Source organism: Phocoena phocoena, chromosome 19 (assembly GCF_963924675.1).
Source record: "Phocoena phocoena chromosome 19, mPhoPho1.1, whole genome shotgun sequence".
Classification (NCBI taxonomy): Eukaryota; Metazoa; Chordata; class Mammalia; order Artiodactyla; family Phocoenidae; genus Phocoena; species Phocoena phocoena.
In genome coordinates, this window is record NC_089237.1 from 33,366,585 (window position 1) to 33,382,180 (window position 15,596).

Sequence of the window (15,596 nt, forward strand, 5' to 3'; positions counted from 1 at the left end):
ACTGCACAAAAATAAAAAGCTGGCATTAGATTTAATGCATGGATTACTTCCCTGAATGATAAAACTACTCAGTATATAGAAATAGGATCTCCCCACAAACGTCTTTTCATATTCCATTTCAGAGAAATGCCTGACCTGAACTGTCTATATGCCAAGGTAACTTTATTATCCAATAATAAAGGGATCCAATTTGTTTTGTCTTCCTGTTTTCTCACCCCATATTTTGCTGATGAAAGATGTATTTCTCTATTGTGAAACAGCACACACAAGCAATTTCAACGGACTTATAGATGGGATAATTTCTGCACCTTCAAAGTACTGTGGTAATACATAACTCCCTTGTACCAAATTAACTCTTTAGCAACATGATTAATTAACCTGTAAGAATAGAAGTTCAACACTGTTGCCTTGAAATGCACATGTATTTTGGTTTTAGGCTTTACCTACCCTTCCATACTAAAATCATTCTGTTGTAGTTTTCAAAATCTTGGGTAAATCAATAATATTTGTGTATATGCTTTACAAACCTTCCACTGCAATCACACTGAGTCTTGTGGTCAAACCTATGCAGCATACACTTGCTTCTTCTAGAAAAATCCATTACATCATTCCAACTTTAGTAGAACTAGCTGGTGTAGATGTTCTTAAACTCCCATCTCATTTTCTTTTTCATTCACTTTGTTTTTTTTTTTCTGCCGGAAGCAGGAAACAGCCAAAAGAGTTTTTGAAAGCAATGAATCACTTTTAAAATGTATTCTGTAAGCATTTATTGAACAATACTCTGCCATGTTCTGTGAGAGGGGCAAAGAATAAGATATGGACTCAAAGAGCTCAGAGTCTAGTAGGAGAGACACATGCCCCCCTTTCCCGCTCTAATTAATTGCAAGTATAGTGTGACAGAGGCTTTATTAAAAGGTTTGCAGCGACAGGGGGATGGGGTAGGATTTTAGAGCATGTCTCCTCCCAGTTAACCTTCTCACCCTCCAGGTTGTAGATAAAAATACCCCAATGTAACAATATATAAATAAGAAACAACGGACTATCTGAGCCAATCTTCTCTCTTCCCATTTCCCTCCCAACTCCCCCTGATTTACTCACCTAGCTGTGATGTTGAGTGGGACAGCCACAGTGAGAGGGACTAGTTGGCTTTAACCAGAGCTCTGATGCTTGTTACCACGTGGAGACAGGAAGCACACAAGAGAGGGTAGGACCAGACCTCAAGCGTTGAGGACCCAGTAACCCAGTTCACTAGATAGAAATAAATTAGTAAATAAATGTAGTACCCCAATGGGTGTCTGGACAAATAGGTCAGCAACTCCTCTTGGAATGGAAGTTCATACTCCACCACCCCCGAGTGGGAAGAGGGGCTGGACAGAGGTATGAACAAGAGATAGTACCTAGAGTGCCGGTGCTGGCTGGGGGGAAGCAGCATGTGTTAGGATCTTCACAGAAGAGGTGTATCGAGGGGTGTCTTGGAAGGATGAGAAGGAATCTGCTGAGGGAATGAGGCAGGAGACGTTCCCTAGACAAAACAGTCTATCTGAGTGACTGTTGGGTGAGAAATGCTGCTGGAGGAAGAGAGGAAAGGGTCAGTTAATGGCAGGTGCTAGGAACTGAAGAGCAGCAAGGGGGCAATAGAATCAGATGTGTGTTTCAGAAAGATAATTCTGACAGAAGTGTGGTGGGTAGGTTGATGGGGACAGGTGTGGTAGAGAGAGAGAAAGGTATATTGCCTCCATTGCCATTATGCAGGTAATAAATGAGAAAGACCTGAAAAACAAATAGGCAGTGTTTGCATGGATCAGAGAAAGGGGAATATATTAAGAAATGTTCTAGAAACAGTACATGTCTTTTTCTTTCTCCCAAGCTCACCAAGCATGTCAGTCACTACCTGTGAATGCAGAGGCAGACAGGCCAGAAGACATCAGGGGTAGGGAATAAGTGATCTCGACCAATACTAATCTCAGTCAACTTGCAGTTTCCCTCCATTCTGGGGAGTCATTGCTAAACTCTGGGAGGCTTACTTAGTGCCAGGGCACTCTGGGTTTAGATGGTCTGTTGTCACTATCCAAGTTGGGTTTCACTGAGAGGCCATGTGGACTGAATAGAAAAAATCTTCATTTAGGTCCAGTGGGTCTTCCTGCTACTCCTGTGATCCTTTTGGGTTCATGGGAATCAATATGACCTTCCAGTTTGGACCACACTGGGCTAGAGGAAGCTCACTGAAGTCCAAGGCTCTATCTGCCTATACACAGCATGTGTAATAATAATTCCCACAGCCAGGGGAATTATTTCCTGGACAGGGAGTAGGAAAGCCTTGCTCTTCCACATCATATGTGCTCTCAGATCTTTGATCTAAATCATGAATCCTTTCCAACTCCCTAAGGAGCCAGACTTTTGAAACTTAAAAGAGCATGTGTTCCTCTGCTTTCTGATGCCACACACCTTTCTTGAGACAGTGAACATTAAATGGACTAGAAGTTCAGCTATGGAATAAAAAAGGGGAATAAAGAAAATAAGTTTAAAAAGCTTTGGTTAATTTCAGTTGAATGTCTTTTGCATAAAATATAAATCACGGGCTTCCCTGGTGGCGCAGTGGTTGAGAGTCCGCCTGCCGATGCAGGGGACACGGGTTCATGCCCCGGTCCGGGAAGATCCCACATGCCGCGGAGCAGCTAGGCCCGTGAGCCACGGCCACAGAGCCTGCGCGTCCAGAGCCTGTGCTCCGCAACGGGAGAGGCCACAACAGTGAGCGGCCTGCGTACCAAAAAGAAAGAAAGAAAAAAAAAAAAAAAAATATATATATATAAATCACATAGGGGCTAGGATCATATATGTTTTGCACTGTATCTCTAGGACTTTGCAGTGTTTGCCATCTGATAGCACTCAGTGTTTAAAGTGAATAAAGGAATACAAGGGCATGAGAGTTAAAGTGGGAACTAAGTCTTAGCTATGGACAGCACATTATACATTCAATTTGGCAAGTATGCATTGAACACCTACTATGTGACAGGCACTGTGTTAGATCCTCCTCCATGGTGCTAGATCCTTCCTACAATGGTGAATGAGACAGATAAATCCCTGTCATCAAGCAACGTACTCTCATTCTTACTCCCGTTATTAAGGAAGACAAAACACAAATAGATCATTACAAATTGATAAATAATGTATAAGGAATAAACAGGGTAAAGTGACATAATATTTTAGTGATGGGGGAACAGGAATGAAGAGGGGTCAGAGCTACTAATCTGATTGCATTTTCCCTCAGACCACCCCTGTATGCTGAGAGTGAAATTCAAACTTAAAAAAAAAAAAAAAGTAGTATTAGTTAAATGTTAAAAAGTCATATGAAGAAAGCAAATACAGAACTGCATTTAATATTTACATAATCATCATGCAGGCACAATGATATTACATGTGGATAGCTATAGTTAAAACATCTTGGGATTTTATTTCTAAAGTTAAGTTTCATGGGCGTATTCTATTTAAAGTTCTTTTCATCCTCAAAATTTATATGCAATAAAGTATGTAAGTTGTCTTAATGTTAGCTTAGTTCTTTTTGTTCTGTATGTTGTAAAATTCAAGTTTGTTGACTTTTGAAATAGTTGCATTTTACTTAGCAAAGAAAATAAAAATGTCCATTTCCCCCTAGAAAAAGGATAATACTTTCTAATTTTGCAAATACTTTATGAAAGTATCATTTGACTCTGTATTTTTACAGCTGCTTAAAATTTATTATTGGAGAGGCCCTTCATACAGTATGTTCCTTTTCTTTTATTTCTAGTCAAAGGGTGTTGTTAATATTATTTTGGAATTATTCAAATTTAAGAGAGTGATAAAGGGCCTCTCTTCAGGGGTTCTTATTAACCAAACCCCTAACTTCTCACTCCTTTAAGGAAAAATACAAGGTTTTTGAGAGAAAAGGAAAGAAAGGAAAAAAGGGTTTTAGACTATGAGCTTCTTGATTTGGGAATCAGAACTACTCAGTGTGTTATCTTCAAGACCTTGCATCTCGCAGGTGCTCAGGAAATGGTTGCTGAGCTGAACTGGTTTGGGAAGAGTCAGGGGAATACTATCCCCTCACAGAGATGGGGAAATCAAGGCTCAAAGTTCGTTTGTATTGTGCTTTGCACTTTACCAAGGCCTCTCACCTCAGTTAACTAATTTAAAAGTCTGTCCTCCACAGGGAGGGGGAAGGGTAAGCTGGGACGAAGTGAGAGAGTGGCATGGACATATATACACTACCAAACATAAAATAGACAGCTAGTGAGAAGCAGCCGCATAGCACAGGGAGATCAGCTCTGTGTTTTGTGACCCCCTAGAGGGGTGGGATAGGGAGGATAGGAGGGAGATGAAAGAGGGAGGAGATATGGGGATATATGTATATGTATAGCTGATGCACTTTGTTATAACGCAGAAACTAACACACCATTGTAAAGCAATTATACTCCAATAAAGATGTTAAAAAAAATAAAATAAAAAAGTAAAAATTGGTCCTCGCCACCATTATATATAAAGTAGGAAAGGTCAATACTTTCAAATAAAAAGATGACAGTAATTACGTGTTTGACGTACAGTGAACTGATCACTGCTAGACTCCCCTATATACAGAGTCAGCCTCTGCTCTCAAGGGACAACTAAAACCCAATGATGAAAAAATTCAGGTCTTTAGATAGTGATGGAAAAAGGATTACTCTAAGAACAAAAACAATCAGAAAAGTTATTGGCAGTCTTTCGACTAAAAAATGGTTCTATAATATAGAGAAGAAAAGCTCTTATACACTATTGCTGGTAGTGTAAATTGGTCCTATTTTTATGGAGGAGAATTTGTGAATTTATACCAAAATTAAAATGAACATAACTTTGATGTAGTAATTTACTTTTATGAATGTATCCTCACTATAGGCATACTGGCATAAGAGTACATAGATGTATGAGGAAAAGGATTCAATGAATATGAGAATGTTCACTGTGGCATTGTTAGTAACAGAAGACAATTTATTTTTACTTTTTAAATTTTTATTTATTTATTTATTTTATTTTATTTTATTTTTTGCGGTACGCGGGCCTCTCACTGTTGTGGCCTCTCCCGATGCAGAGCACAGGCTCCAGACGCGCAGGCTCAGCGACCATGGCTCACGGGCCCAGCCACTCCACGGCATGTGGGATCTTCCCGGATCGGGGCACGAACCCGTGTCCCCTGCATCGGCAGGCGGACTCTCAACAACTGCGCCACTAGGGAAGCCTGACAATTTAAATTAGTCTAAGTGCTCATCAATAGATTGTTGGCTACAGAAATTAGGTGTTATCTGGGTAGTGATATTTTATGGAGACATTTGAGGTATAACATTAATCTATGTATCACCATGAAAAAAATGACCATAATATAGTAAGTCAAAAGAAAGATACTTGACAGTATGATTTCCTTTGAGTAAAAATTCTCATGAAAGTATTAGTGATAGCTACCTTGGGAAAGTGAGATAGGCTATCTTTTGACTTTATTCAATTCCATACTACTTGATTCTTTTTTTAATGGAAATAGATTATTTTTAAAATAAAAAAATTAAAGAGAAGCTATTCAATTCTGACTACCTGAGAAGCTTTTAACTTCTTAGCCAACAGTAAGTAGACACCAGGAAATGATCGGCTTTTGCCCTACTTCACCATAGTGCCTAGTACTGTGCTTGGCTCACTGTTGGTGCTCGGTCAATATTCTGAGATTAAATACGTAAGGAAGGCTAAGCCAGCTCACTCTTTAGTAAAGTGAGATGGAAGCATGTAAGAACATTGAGAGTTTTAGATCCTACAATCTGAGTCAGTGGGTCAACAGAGAAGAGTTTACAATGACCACAACAATAGAGTTGACTTAAAGAAAGATGGGCTATATAAATGTCAACTCACTCTGAAATAATTGGGGGATTCTACTTGCATTGAATAAGGATTCTTAATGACTCCCCAACATATGTTTCTTTGAGCAACTCTTGGGGCATTCATCTGTGGGTTCAGAGGTCACAGAAGCATAAAGATGAAGAAATCTCAGTCAGTGCTCAAATGGTCCAGCCAGTTCAGACCCTGAACTCCTCAGCAACAGTCTTGCAGTAAGGAGTTCAGCCTGACAGAACACTTCCTGGGACACAGTTTCCACTTACTCCTGGGGAATTCTTTCCTGATGTGTTCTGACTACGAGGAAGTTCCGTAGCACACTGAACTTGAATCTGCCTCTTTGTAAAACTGACCCCCGGACCCCAGCTCTGCTGCCAGTGTCACACACAATGGCTCTAACTGGCTCTGCAGTGGTTTAAGAGAATGGGCCCCGCAAGACTTGCCTTGAGCCCCAGTTTCCACACGTAGGTGATAAATCACCCTGAGGCAAAGATCAGCAACTCTCTCTAATCCTAAACTTGTTTACAAAATGAAGATGATCATAGTTTCTACCTCATGGGGTTGTTTTAAGAAGATAATGAAATAATACATGCAAATTATCTGTCACGAATGTATGGCACAAAATGCCCAATAAATAATTTCATTGCGATTTTTGTAGGCCTTTTCCATTAGGTATTCGATTAGGAAGCAGGAAGGAAAGTGGCACCAAATGGTAAAGTTAACCTATGAGGCGTCCGCCAGTGACCTGCTTCCTGAGGATCTTGATGCCAAGTGACTTGAGCATCTTCTGTGTCTTCCTCACTAGAAACAAATTAGAAAAACACTCCCAGGAAGGGGAGGGACACTTCATACCATCAATTTGGTATACTAATTTATAAAAGTAACTTGGGGTGTTTGAGAATCTCACTCACCTCTGGGGGACACAAGGAAAGAGCTCCTTCAGGGCCTTCTCTCAAAACTTGTCTCCCTGCAGCTTCCTAATATTCAAAGAGCTGTCAGAGGAAACACAAGTTACTCCAGCCACTCTGAAACTTTTCTCAGGGCTAATGACTACCTATCAGCCTGGATTTGACTTATGTTATCATTCAAGACATGAATTATAAATCCTACATATATTCAGGAATGTGTGCATGCGCATAATGTACACATATATTTACAACATAGACCGATACAATATACCATATGAAATGTAGTAGACTAGGAGACTCAAGATCTAGGTCTAAGTTTGACCTCACTGTGTGAGCTCTCAGGATCTGTTTACTCATCTATATAAATGGTTACAATGGATGATTCTGACACTATATTCTAAGGAGTTTTAGGTTTGCATAGCAGTGCTGGGGGCTGTTTTAATTGGGTTTCAGGCCTCCATCTTGTTTGAAGCAGGACAGCAATATTAAAAAAAAATCTGTTACAAATATTGAGATTCTGTTTAAGAATTCACTTGAAAAATGAGTCTTTTTCACCAAAAGATGTTTGAAAATCACTGAGTCAAGTGATCCTCAAGGCTCTGAGTTCCTTTTTCTTACTTGTATTTCAGAGGGGGGGAGGGCGGGAGAGAGAGAAAGAGAGAAGGGAGTGAGGAGAGGAAGAGGGAAAGGAAGAAGAGCAGTGGTGGTGGTGGGGAGAAGAGGAGGCCAGACAGACACGGTAACGTCTCTGTGTTATCACGGATGGTTTGGGAACAGTAATCTGATTAATTAATGATTCTTGCTCACTTGCTTCCTCAGTACAGTATATCACCTAACTATATAATAATACTGTGTAAGGATAAGTCCCTTTTTGTTATTCAGTTGGTACTTAATGCCCAGAGCATTTAAAATGACTTCCTCCTTCCTGCCCACCCCCCAGCCCAACTTCCCAGCCCCAGGTTTCAATCATTAAACGGAGAGAAAATCTTTAGCACTCCAAGTCAATGGCTCATTCCTTCCAAAAACTGTCTAGTAGCATCCTTACAATAAGATGAAATAAGATCAGAAGCATAATCGGTCTGGAGGCTGATATCAGCAATAATGAGGTCAGTCTGGAATGCACAGCAGAGGAGTTCAAGGATGTCTTTTCTGATACATAGATTCCAGATGCCCCTCTATTCATCAGCTCCCCTCAACACTCCCTCTGGCAAGGACAACCCAGCAGGGCAAATCCCACGAGGGAGTCGGTCCCTTTACTTTAGAAAAATGTGAGCTGCTGAAAGAAGCCCATTGAATCAACGTCACAAAGCCATGCCCCTGCTTGGTGAGTGTTTGGGGGAAGGGTTTATAGGAGAACCATAAGGTTGGGTGGGGGCCATGTTTGAATGAACAAGTGCCCCCTGAGTCTCTGTGGCCCCAGGGGTACACAGCTGTGGAGCTCAGCTGCATCAACAGAGACATGCGACCCTGTGTGTCGGGCTGCGACCTGCCTCTGCAGGGACAGCAGGGTGTGGGGCAAAGGGGCCTGGACATGGAATCGGAAGGTGAGGGTGTGAGCCTCAGCTCCAGGACAAGGTGCTTCATTTCTCTGAACTGCCCTTTTCCTAACTGAAAAATACCCAGTGGAGTTGCCTCACAGGCGTGTTGTATGGTTTACATAAAACAGGGTCTGAAAAGCATTTTGTAAATTAGAAAGCATCATAAAGATGTAAGCTATATATCCAGTGGCCTGTGGAAAACTTGCTTAAATCACTTTCCTAAGGTACGCATATAAGAGGTTAGTGAATTACCAGATAAATGAAGTGTTTCACTATGTTCACATAGTTTTCAATATGTCTTAATTATAAAAACCACTGTGTCTGATATTCTATAAAGAACTAACTATAAAATTACATATGAAAAATTATATATATTATAAAATCTAATTACATATGATTTCAAAAACAGGACTAGATTATTCCTAAAGAACTACTGTAGTGGCAATTAATTTTGTAAATGTATACAGTTATACCAAAAAGTTTTACAAAAATAGCTTAAATTCAATCTCCATTTCACTTCACTAAATAGTGTGTGGTTTACTCCTATTTTAGATGTCGCGTGTCAGAGTCCTCCACATCGATGGAGATGCCAGAAGACCATGGACCGCAGCTTCCCACAGAAAACCATCAATTCTTCTGGTCAGGAAGTTCTCTGGAGCAATCCTCTTCGTTCTCCTCTGAGCAGGACAGGGTCAGTGCGCTCATCACGGGATGCATCCAGGATGTAGTCTGTGTTACGTGACTTGGGAAGAAAAAGGGATACAATTACAATCTGAAAGACTGTACTTCTACCCACCGTGCAAGCAGTGATCCCTCAGCGACACTGCTTCCACCCTACTGCAGTCTCCTGAATTAGGAAGCTGTTGGAACTGGATCCAATAGTTTTTAAAAGTCTTAGATACGTTTTTAGGTTCAACAAAACCCATTTTTTTCTTTATTCTTTGGTAAAAACAAAATCAAAAACAAAAGAATGCAGGAGAATGTGTCATCTTTGACTCCTCGCTCTTCTTTATCCATCAGCAAGTCCTGTGATTGTCTTTCTGTAACATCTCTGGAATCTTTTCCTTTCTCCTTTTCCAACGCTATGGCCTGGGTCACTGAAACAGCTTGTCTCTTTGCCTCTGTTCTAGTTTTTTAATTCATCCTCCACTCCAGCCAAGAGATCTTCCTAAATGACAGATCATACACTGCTGCTCACCTGCTAAAAATTCAGTGCCAACTAATGCCTTCTGGATCAAATACATATTCCATAGTATGAAATACCTTGTTTCTTACCTGCCTCAACAATACTTTCTTCTCTGCTACAATCTTCCCCCTTCCCGTTTTGTTTATTCAGCTAACTCAAGCTAATTCTAAAGAACCAAATCTCCCTCTAGATTCCTCCAATCTGTGCCCATGGCCTTATCTCTTATACCATATTACAAATGCCTGTTTATTTTTAGGCCTTTGTACTGCATACAAAGCTCCTTTAGGGCAGGAGCTGTTTCTTATCTCTGAGTCTATGGTACCTAACATATTCTCAGAACAAGTAACTAGGCGTTTCGGGGAAGAACACAAGCAGAGGTAAGGAAGGATGTACAAATATATGGGGCATGTTCAGGAAGTGGTGAAACATCACTACTTGTGCCCCTACCTGATGCATGGTGTTTTTTAGACCTAGTATCCAACTCCCAGCCTTCAGCTGGATGACTCGCCTAAATCCACCACTATCTGCCCAGCTCCTGAGTCCTGGACAGACAGCTTCTGGAATAGGATGACTTATTCCTTCTCCTTGGATCCTTGTTCTAGCCCTGGCTTACCTCGCTGCCCTATCCATCCTAGATCAGTTTCCCCTGCCCCCATCCTACCCAAACTCAACCTCAGAGAAGCATCATGTCTTAGATCAAGTCCCTCTGAGGGCTGGCACTTATGAGGGTCAAATAAGATTGTGGATCTCAAAGTATCTCCTACTTCCTAAAATATTACAGAATAACATTTCTGAAGTGTGTTATAAGGGTTTTTAATACATATTATGTGAAGAAGAGAATTCTATGGTCAAATAACTTCGAGATACACTAGTTTAAACATAGTTAAGTAGGTTTTTTTTACTGTAGGATTTCCCAGAGCCCTAAATATACTAATGTGTCTTACAACTCTCCAAGAGTTTACAATATTACTCAAACTAACATGCCCTATTAGCACTCATGGGACGAGTGTGCCTTTGAGCACAATTTGGGATCTGTCACAAAGAGGCACTTACTTTAGTGCCTGTTGATGACAATAACTGAAATGTTGCACTTAGCACCAATGGTCAGTTTCACTGTTATTACTGGATTTGGTTTGTTTTCAGTCCTATATTCTAAATTCTATCCCTATCCCCCAAAACAAATTGTTCAACTCTTCTGTTTAAATATTGAAAATGCAGCTTTCCATGGAAGAAGATCACTTATAGTTTCACGATAGAGTAAATGCACTTAAGTTGTTTAAGATGGAGGTAGATGTGGCAAGGCCCAGATATCTTCATAGTTTCAAAACCTCAGAGTGTGGTTAAGTGATACAAAGAATAGTTATTCTCTTGACAGTAATCCATGTTACTATTACCTCTTTAAAATGGTTTAGTGCGATTTCTTATTATGGAGGCTAAACTTACAAAGCATTTGATTCTGCACAGGTTAACTTCATTTCAAGGCTTTTGTAAAGCTGGAAAGCTGCCTAAATTGAAAGTGGTTTTAAAGAATTACCAGTGAGTATAACACAGAGGGCTAGAATACCACTGCAAGGGGAAATGAGGACACATTGTCCCGTACAACGTACCTGTTTAAAACTGAAAGGAAAAAGCTTGATGGGATATCTTAGTATATTTACTTTACTGTTTATCAGCACATTTATAATATGTTAGTCCAAAGAAGAGACTTTAATTTAGATTATTATAAATCCTTCCTCCCCTACAATGCTCCTTAACTGGGGAGGCTGGAAAGGAAGAAAAACAGGCACAATTAATTACCTGAGGGGTAAGGTCGGGTACACACTTTCTTATGTGAGTTAAAAAAAATTCTCACGTTTGAAATATTATAACTGCCCATATATGGACATTCCACTGAATTGATAATATAAAATAAGCAAAAGTAAAATGTTTAAGAAGAAAATGTAGTTATAGACTCTGAACAATGAACATTAGAAAGTTCTGCCAGAAAGTCATCCTTGACAGTAAACTTCATTTGGCACTTTTTAATCAACAAGTCAACATCTGATCTTTCTCCAAATACAAAATAATACCATAAAATATTAAATGATTAATCTTATGTTCATAATACACTTCTCTGTACACAATTGAAAAACACACACCTTAGCGCCAAACATGCAAATACAATAGCCAATCACTAGAAAAAATAAAACACATCCAGAACCAATGCTTCTAAAACACAGGTAATGCATGTAAAGTGCCTGGTGAAGAGTAGATATTCAATAATGATCATGGCTGTTTTTTTGTTTTTTGTTAATAATTAGGGCTTCCTGAATATTGTAAGAAAAACTTGGAATTCTTCCTGTGATGCTGGAACGGGGCCATTTGTGTGTATACGATTCAATTTTATGTCCTGGTGAGCATGGTGACTAAAGAGCTTTGACATAATCGGTATGATGAGATAATCCCAGATTTACTGGCTTGGAGAACATTCTACTATTAGAAATATTTCCTCTCTGATTTGTGTGCTTGGTAATTCAACTGAGAAGAGAGAGAATACATCAACCCTGTTGACTCTGTTTAATTAATAAAGACCCCATTGTTCACAAAGTGGGATGCTGCTACTTAGTTTGAAAAATTTAGAGGTCTGGAAAATAAATGAGGCTGACTGTGAAACATGAAAATCTTCCATTTGAACATACAGTACCTCTGGGAAATGTTCCTGCAGAGAGTGTATCTGACCTGATTTGCGGAGTAATCAACAGCAGTTCAGATATATTTGAAAATCTAAAAAGCCTAATACTACTTGCCTCTGAATGACTGCCAAATCTGTTGTTGGAAAACAGTAATATTTGAGCTGGGAAGATGACAGTGTTGTGTGGTTTATTTTATAATATTAGTAATTTGAAGGACATATTTTAGAGCTCATAAAAAAAATAAACCCTAAGAGAACATGCTTTATTTTATTGCCAAAGAAAAGTAAGTGAATTATTTAAATTCCATTATAATTACCTTCCTTATGTTTCTTACCTCCTAGCATGCAAAATGCTTTCTTTCTAAATAAAAATTTAGGACAGCCAGTTAAGAGAAAAGTGGTTTAAAGACAAAAAGAACACAAGTTTTGTAGAAATTCATTCTTATAATAGTCTGTGATGAAGAAAGAGGCTCTTTTGTTAATCTTCCATTGTAAATGATACTATTTATATGTTATTGTGAATTTAGCAAGATTGCATATATTATCTATTTAAGATAAAGCTGCAGAATAATAAGCCAAAGTAATTAACTTACAATGTCCTTTTTTTACAGAGAGCAGGGTAATCTTATGTATATAATATTCATATGAACCAGAAAATAAAGACAAATAAATATGTTAATCCAAAATGTTTCTGGTATCAGTACTTGGAATCACTGAAAAATTTTATAACTGGCCATAAGCTTCAAGTAGTAATGAAAATAAAAGATTTAGTAAAAAATATTCCCAATTGAAAACAAATCAGAAGGGAAGAACAGAAAGTGAACCATGTCAATAAAATTATAAAAAAGTCACCAAACCTTGGTGAGGCAGCATGTAATCTTGTCAGACACTGGTTATGAGAATGACTACAGATTAGTAATAGAAAGTATCCATTCCAAAACATGTTTAAGAGAAAATTGCAAGCAGTTTATTTCCACTGATATATAAAGAGTTCCCTCTTACATAACTTTGGAAATATACTCCTAAAATCAAAATGAGTATTTCCCATTAATGAACTCTGTAAATAGCACAGAATACTTTGAGAATTTTGTAATTAGGCATTTGGAAATCCAGCGAGGCTCTGATCAAACATTAGCAGGATCCCATTCAAATCTTTAAATTCTTTATTTTTATTTTTTGCGGTATGCGGGCCTCTCACTGTTGTGGCCTCTCCCGTTGCGGGGCACAGGCTCCGGATGCGCAGGCTCAGCGGCCATAGCTCGTGGGCCTAGCCGCTCCGCGGCATGTGGGATCTTCCTGGACCGGGGCACGAACCCGTGTCCCCTGCATCGGCAGGCGGGCTCTCAACCACTGCGCCACCAGAGAAGCCCCAAATCTTTACATTCTTGAAGACAAATTTTATTTCTATTCTATATTTATGGCATTCTCTATAAAAAATATATCAGATATATTTTGCAATTAAATAATCCAATTAATTAAAAAATCTTTAGGTCTAGATATTACATTATGCTACAAGAATCTAAAGCTACAGTAATATATTACTTATGAATAATATTGGAAAAAATTACATCGCTAGACTTGTAAAAAATGAACACTGAAAAGTCCTGAAAAAATATGAATTATATTTTTTGAAGTAATATACACAGGCTTAGATTGCTGTCAATTATTGTACAGAGGCAAAAACATACCAAGTCCAAAGGTGATACATTTTTCAAAAAAAGAAAATATTTCTATGGTCTCAGACTATAGCTTTGGGTAACCTTTAAAAATTGATGCTGTTTTGGATTATGATAGAATAAAAAAATTCAGAAGACCTCTAAGAACATGTCCTACTGACACTGGTACCTAGACACTGGACTATTAGATAATAATAAACAATTTTATAAAATTCTGTAGTTGGTGTATTTGTACATTCTCATATACCCCCTTTGGCAGTGTCCACCAAAATTTATGTTCTCCATTCCACACTGTAGAGTTGTTATCAGGAGGCTGCTCCCAGGCAGAGACTACATTTCTCAGCTCTCCGTACATCCTTATGTGAGCATGTAACTAATTCCCACCAGTGGAAGGGGAGAGAGTTGATGTTTACGTCTTGTGGACCAGGGGTTTTCAAGAACAGCGCTGGAATGCCTTCTCTGTTCTCACGCCTCATCCATAACTGAATGCAGAGAACTCAGAGGCCCTAGGGGATAGCAGAGCCATGAACTGGAAGGAGCTGGGGTCTCAAAATCACTACCCAAAGAAAAGAAAAGCCACCCATCGACCAGGGATTCCCGCACTGACTGGTGTGTGAGTGTTAAGCCACTGAAAAGCACGGTTTGTAACAGCAGCTAGTGTTACTCTAAATGACTTCAAGAGAGTATTTCAAGATGAAGCCATGACTATTACTTTCCCATTAAATATATGTACAACTTTTTACAAACCAAAGAGCTTGTCTTTCTAAAATACAAAAAGCGGGTAATAAATACATATTTTCAGGCTACTTGAAATATGTTAGTAATCAAAAGACTGTCAGAATATAGATTAATGGAAACTAAATTTAATTAGAAGCAAGTTTGCAAGATCATTGCCAAAGTTTCCATATTAAATTCCCACTTATGAGTAGAAGTGCATGAAATGTAGAAGATATTTAAAAATTTAATGTTCTTATTAAAATGGTAAGAATTGTAATACAAGTTATAAGGCTTTCATTTAATTTATCCAATAAGTTTAATAAACATCTAACTAAATGTATTTTTTTAATTGCCAAATTTGAAATCTTAAAAAAAAACCCTAAAATTATTTGAAACATACTTCAACTTATTTTATACTTATCCTAGTATTATTTTTTTATCAAAGTTAAGCTGATTACACTAAAAATATAAAGCTATAAATATACGTATGATATTAGAAAACTGAGCATCACAAAACTGGGGACTTGGAGGGGTTCCACATGAGACCATCTTTAAACTCTTGAGGTGTTTTGTCAGTATTATTGACTCCATAATGCTAAGTGCAAAAGCCACTTGGGAGTGAGTGCTATAACACAGAAACCTTCAATTACAGTAAAAAATTATGGGATAAAAACCATATATGCCATCAACCTTTACAGTTCTCTCATGAACTTTACATACTGATTGCTTCTAATGGTGCCACCTTGGACTTGTGAATAAATGGGCTTAACTGTTTTTTAGAAACTTATATTCTGTAAATATTATATATCCTAATTTACATATTTATATTATGTTTATATTTTATATATTATATATATTTATATTTTAAAGGAGAGACAGTTATATTTATTATCCTCATTTTATATATGAGGAAGCTAACACTGAGAGAGGTGAAATAACTTACTCCAGGTCATAAAACTGGTAAATGTTAGAGCCAGCATCTGGATCCAAATCTGACTTCTGAGAATTTTACCATTA

At 38.4% G+C, this 15,596-nt stretch overlaps 1 protein-coding gene across 3 annotated transcripts in view; it reads right to left on the reverse strand.

Annotated features, from left to right (window-relative positions):
• Positions 1-8,656: 8,656 nt before the first annotated feature.
• The window catches only part of STXBP4 (syntaxin binding protein 4), a 170,203-nt gene continuing 163,263 nt past the window's right edge, over positions 8,657-15,596 (reverse strand). For 2 of the 3 annotated variants that reach the window (XM_065897361.1, XM_065897360.1), the window contains exon 16: positions 8,657-9,071. In XM_065897361.1, coding sequence (XP_065753433.1) covers positions 8,957-9,071 — 115 coding nt within the window. In that variant the 3' untranslated portion in view covers positions 8,657-8,956. The remainder of the gene's footprint in view (positions 9,072-15,596) is intronic. The other variant, XM_065897362.1, reaches the window with a different exon arrangement.